The sequence below is a fragment of the Salvelinus namaycush genome, unplaced genomic scaffold (genome assembly GCF_016432855.1).
Source record: "Salvelinus namaycush isolate Seneca unplaced genomic scaffold, SaNama_1.0 Scaffold1664, whole genome shotgun sequence".
Taxonomy (NCBI): domain Eukaryota; kingdom Metazoa; phylum Chordata; class Actinopteri; order Salmoniformes; family Salmonidae; genus Salvelinus; species Salvelinus namaycush.
In genome coordinates, this window is record NW_024058413.1 from 1 (window position 1) to 5,370 (window position 5,370).

A 5,370-nucleotide genomic window follows, 5' to 3' on the forward strand; every position below is an offset into this window, starting at 1 on the left:
ACACAGAGGTACCTGGCCCCCTGGTTATAAAGCTGTTGAAACACTGTGTGTATCAAGCACAGTCTGTTGAACACTGTGTATATAAAGCCTACAGTCTGTTGAACACTGTGTGTTATAAAGCTATGGAAAACTGTGTGTATAAAGCCTACAGTCTGTTGAACATGTGTATATAAAGCTAGTCGGTTGAACACTGTGGATATAAGCCTACAGTCTTTGAACACTGTGTGTATAAAGCCTACAGCCTGTTGAACACTGGTGTATAAAGCTACAGTATGTTGAACACTGTTGGTATAAGCCTACGTCTGTTGAACACTGGTGTGTATAAAGCCTACAAGTCTGTTGAAAAACTGTGTGTAGAAACCTGTTGAACACGTGTGTATAAGCCTACGTCTGTGAAACACTGTGGTATCAAAGGCCTACAGGCTGTTGAAACTGTGTATAACGCCGATTGAACACTGTGTGTATAAAGCATACCGTCTGTGGACAGTGTGTGTATAAAGCCTAACAGTCTCCCTCCGTTGAACACTGTGTGTTGTATAAAGCCTAAGACTGCTTTAATATTAGCTAATGCTGTGTTTCTACTCCAAACAGTATACCTAGCTAAATGCTTGTGTTTCTAGCGCAACAGTAATACCTAGCTAAAGCTTGTGGTTTCTAGCTCCAACAGTAATACCTAGCTAAATGCTTGGTTTCTGTCTCCAACAGTAATACCTAACTAACTGCTTGTGTTCTAGCTCCTAACAGTAATACCTAACTAAATGCTTGTGTTTCTAGCTCCAACAGTAATACCTAACTAAATGTTGTTGTTTCAGCTCCAAAAGTAATACCAAGCTAAATGCTTGTGTTTCTAGCCAACAGGTAATACCTAGCTAAATGCTGGTTTCTAGCTCCAACAGAATACCTAGCTAATGCTTGGTTTCTACTCCAACAGTAATACTAGCTAAAATTGCTTGTGTTTCTAGCTCCAACAGTAATACCAGCTAACGCTTGGTGTTTCTAGCTCCAACAGTAATACCTAGCTAAAGCTTGTGTTTCTAGCTCCAACAGTTACTACCCAAGCCTAAATGCTTGTGTTCTAGCATCAACAGTAAGACCTAACTAAATGCTGGTGTTTCTAGCTCAACACGTAATACCTACTAAATGCTTGTGTTTCAGCTCCAACAGTAATACCTAACTAAAATGCTTGGTTCTAGCTCAAAACAGGAATACCTAACTAAATGCTTGTGTTCAGCTCCAACAGTAATACCTAACTAAAGGCTCTGTGTTTCTAGCTCCAACAGTATACCCAGCTAAAGGCTTGTGTTTCTAGCTCCAACAGTAATACCTAGCTAAATTGTTGTGTCTAGCTCCAACAGTAATAGCCAGCTAAATGCTTGTGTTTCTAGCTCCAACCAGTAATTACCTAGCTAAATGCTTGTGTTTCTGCTCCAACAGTAATACCTAGCTAATGCTTGTGTTTCTAAGCTCCAAACAGTGCAGTAATATTAGCTAAATGAACTTGGGTTTAGCTCCAACAGGCAGTAATACTAGGAATATATTACCACAGCTAAGGCGCTGTTCTCAGGCACGACGCAATGCGGAGTGCCTGGATACAGCCCGTAGCCGTGGTATATTGGCCATATACCACAAACCCCCGAGGTGCCTTATTGCTATTATAAACTGATTACCAACATAATGAGAAATGTACAAATAAATGTTGTCATACCCGTGGTATACTAGTCTGATATACCACGGTTGTCAGCCAATCAGCATTCAGGGCTCAAACCACCCAGTTCATAAAGTATAACATTCTATTGGTTGCAAGAGTTTTGTATAATAATTTATATTGAAAAACTGTAAAAGTGGCTCTGTTTATTACTGTGGCTCCTTTAAAATTAGTCAAATTAATTTTTAAAAATTGATCTTGGTTTCTGTTAACCTTTGGTTGTAGAGGACAGTACAGTCAATTCTTCCCGCTAACATTTGATGTGTGAAGTGACTTTACTCCAACAACAGGAAATCTTACCTTTCCACAGCCAGATGCACCATGGGAGCTGTCAGGTTGATGGTTTCCATGGTGATCTCTACTTTGCGGACACTGCCAAAGAAGTCGGTGATGAGGACGTTACCGGGGTCCCGGAGGAAAAGGTCTGTACGGTGGCCCGGAGTGGACACACACTGACTCTTAGGACACACCTTAAACTGGAACACACACGGAATATTAGGACACACCTCAAACTGGAACACACACTGACTATTAGGAGACACAAACTGGAACACACACTGACTATTAGGACACACCTTAAACTGGAACACACACTGACTATTAGGACACACCTTAAACTGGAACACACACTGACTATTAGGACACACCTTAAACTGGAAACACACACTGACATATTAGGGACACCACTTAAACTGGAACACACACGACATATTAAGGGACCACACCTTAAAACTGGACACACTATGACTATTAGGATCACACCTTAAACAGGAAACAACACTGACTATTAGGACAACACCCTTAAAACTGGAACACACACAGACTATTAGGACACACCTTAAACTGGAACACACTGACTATTAGGAGACACAAACTGGAACACACTGACTATTAGGAGACACAAACTGGAACACACTGACTATTAGGACACACCTTAAACTGGAACACACACTGACTATTAGGACACACCTCAAACTGGAACACACTGACTATTAGGAGACACAAACTGGAACACACACAGACTATTAGGACACACCTTAAACTGGAACACACTGACTATTAGGACACACCTTAAACTGGAACACACACAGACTATTAGGACACACCTTAAACTGGAACACACTGACTATTAGGACACACCTTAAACTGGAACACACACTGACTATTAGGAGACACAAACTGGAACACACTGACTATTAGAACACACCTTAAACTGGAACACACTGACTATTAGGACACACCTTAAACTGGGAAACACACGACGATTAGGGGACAACCTTAAAACTGAACACACTGGACTATTAGGCACACACCTTAAATTGGAACACACTGACTATTAGGACACACCTTAAACTGGAACACACACAGACTATTAGGACACACCTTAAACTGGAACACACTGACTATTAGGAGACACCTTAAACTGGAACACAACTGTCAAATAAATCTTTATCAAACCCAACTCTAGGAGGTTTTACAGCAGGGTTCTCTAGGTTTTACAGCAGGGTTCTCTAGGTTTTACAGCAGGGTTCTCTAAACACGGTCTCACATCTCAAATGGAACCCTATTCCCTATACGATGCACTACTTATGACCAGGGCCCCATCAGGTCTCAAGACGCCCCGTCTCTCCCCCCCAATCAGGTCTCAAGACTCCGCTGATTCCCCCCCAAATAGTTCTCAAGTCACCCCGTCTCTTCCCCCATCAGGTCTCAAGAGGCCCCTCTCGGTATCAAGACGAAGGAGACAAGCGAGCACTAAAGGTGATCCTGGTAAAGATGCCACTCCCCCTCCGGTTGGAAGATCTGGTCTTCTGTCCAAAGGACTAACCCCCCTTTACCCCCTTTAAGACTAACCCACCGGTACCCCTCTTAAGACGAACACCACCGTTACCCCTTAAGACTAACCCACCGTTACCCCCTTTAGGACTAACCCCCCCTTCACCCCCTTAGGACTACCCCAACCTTCACCCCCTCAGGGACTAAACCCCACCGTTACCCCCTTTAGGACTAACCCCACCGTTACCCCCTTTAGGACTAACCCCACCGTTACCCCCTTTAGGAACTACCCCACCGTTTACCCCATTTGGACTACCCCACCGTTACCCCCTTTAGGACTAACCCCACCTTTACCCCCTTTAGGACTAACCCCACCTTTACCCCCTTTAGGACTAACCCCACAACCAGAGAAGGGCCAAAGAGAGGTGGAGAGCGTGCGAGAGACTCACCAGATCATTCATGTTAGCGGTGCTAGCAGGGTGAATATCCTCTAGAAACTCCAACAGGTAGAATGTATACCTGTCCATCAGGTGGACCCCGATGGCCAGGTCTGGCTGGTGCTGGAATAACAGAACAATAAATGCTGTTTAATACATAGGAACTCTTATCGAATCTAATGTATTGAGGAAGCCCTTTTTACATCAGCAGATTATACAGAAACCCAGCCTAAAACCCCAAACACCAAGCAATGCAGGTGTAGAAGCACGGTGGCTAGGGAAAAAAACTCCCTAGAAAGGCTTGAACTTAGGAAGAAACCTAGAGAGGTACCAGGCTCTGAGGGGTGGCCAGTCCTCTTCTGGCTGTGCCGGGTGGAGATTATAACAGAGTACATGGCCATTAAGGTCAGATCGTTCTTTAAGATGTTCAAACGTTCAATGATAATCACAGCGGTTGTAGGTAAAGCGGTTGTATGGAGACGATCGGAGCGAGGATTGTTAACACCAACTTAGAGGACAACATGGAGCTACTACCATGTCAACACCATCTTACTACTCCTACTTGACTGGAGGCCAGGTGTATGTTCTGGTTACTTACCGACAGGGAATCTTCTCCAACTTGACTGGAGGCCAGGGCCATGAGGTTAGGAGAGTAGAATCTACATACATGGGCGGCTCCTGACAAGATTCAATAATGAACAGCGCCATTGTACCTGTAAAACACAACAGACAGACAGACACAGACACATTATTATGTGACAGATGCAAGCCAAAACGTAAATTGTCTCTATACTCCAGCATTTTGAATTTGAGATCAAATGTCTTATGAGGCGACAAAGTTGAGTATTCGGTCCCATATTCCTAGCAGACAGTGACTACATCCAGCTTGTGACTCTACAAACTTGTTGGATTGCCCTTTGTCTGTGGGTTTGGTGGTTCAGATTATTTTGTGCCCAACAGAAATGAATGGTAAATAATGTATTGTGTAATTTTAATGTAAATAAGAATACAATAGGATTCTGAACACTTCTACATTTAATGTGGATGCCACCATGATTACAGATAGTCCTGAATGAATGAGAATGTTACAGAGGCATAAATATCAAACCCCCAAGACATGCTAACCTCCCCTGTTATTGTAATGGTAAGAGGTTAGCATGTCTTGGGGGTATGCTAACTTCCCCTGTTATTGTAATGGTGAGAGGTTAGCATGGCTTGGGGGTATGCTAAATTCCCCTGTTATTGTAATGGTGAGAGGTTAGCATGGCTTGGGGGTATGCTAACTTCCCCTGATATTGTAATGGTGAGAGGTTAGCATGGCTTGGGGGTATGCTAAATTCCCCTGTTATTGTAATGGTGAGAGTAAGCATGTCTTGGGGTATGCTACTTCCCCTGATAGTGTAATGGTGAGAGGTTAGCATAGGCTTGGGGGTATGCTAATCCCCTGATATT

The 5,370-nt window shown here is 43.4% G+C and overlaps 1 protein-coding gene across 1 annotated transcript; it reads right to left on the reverse strand.

Moving 5' to 3' along the window:
- Window positions 1–1,986: 1,986 nt before the first annotated feature.
- On the reverse strand, window positions 1,987–4,584 carry LOC120037271 (GPI-anchor transamidase-like). Its single transcript, XM_038983443.1, has 3 exons — window positions 4,517–4,584; window positions 3,931–4,041; window positions 1,987–2,181 (listed from the first exon to the last, which is right to left on the reverse strand). The coding sequence occupies exons 1-3, from the start codon at window positions 4,556–4,558 to the stop codon at window positions 2,002–2,004; spliced, it is 333 nt and encodes a 110-aa protein (XP_038839371.1). The 5' UTR covers window positions 4,559–4,584; the 3' UTR covers window positions 1,987–2,001.
- Window positions 4,585–5,370: the final 786 nt, after the last annotated feature.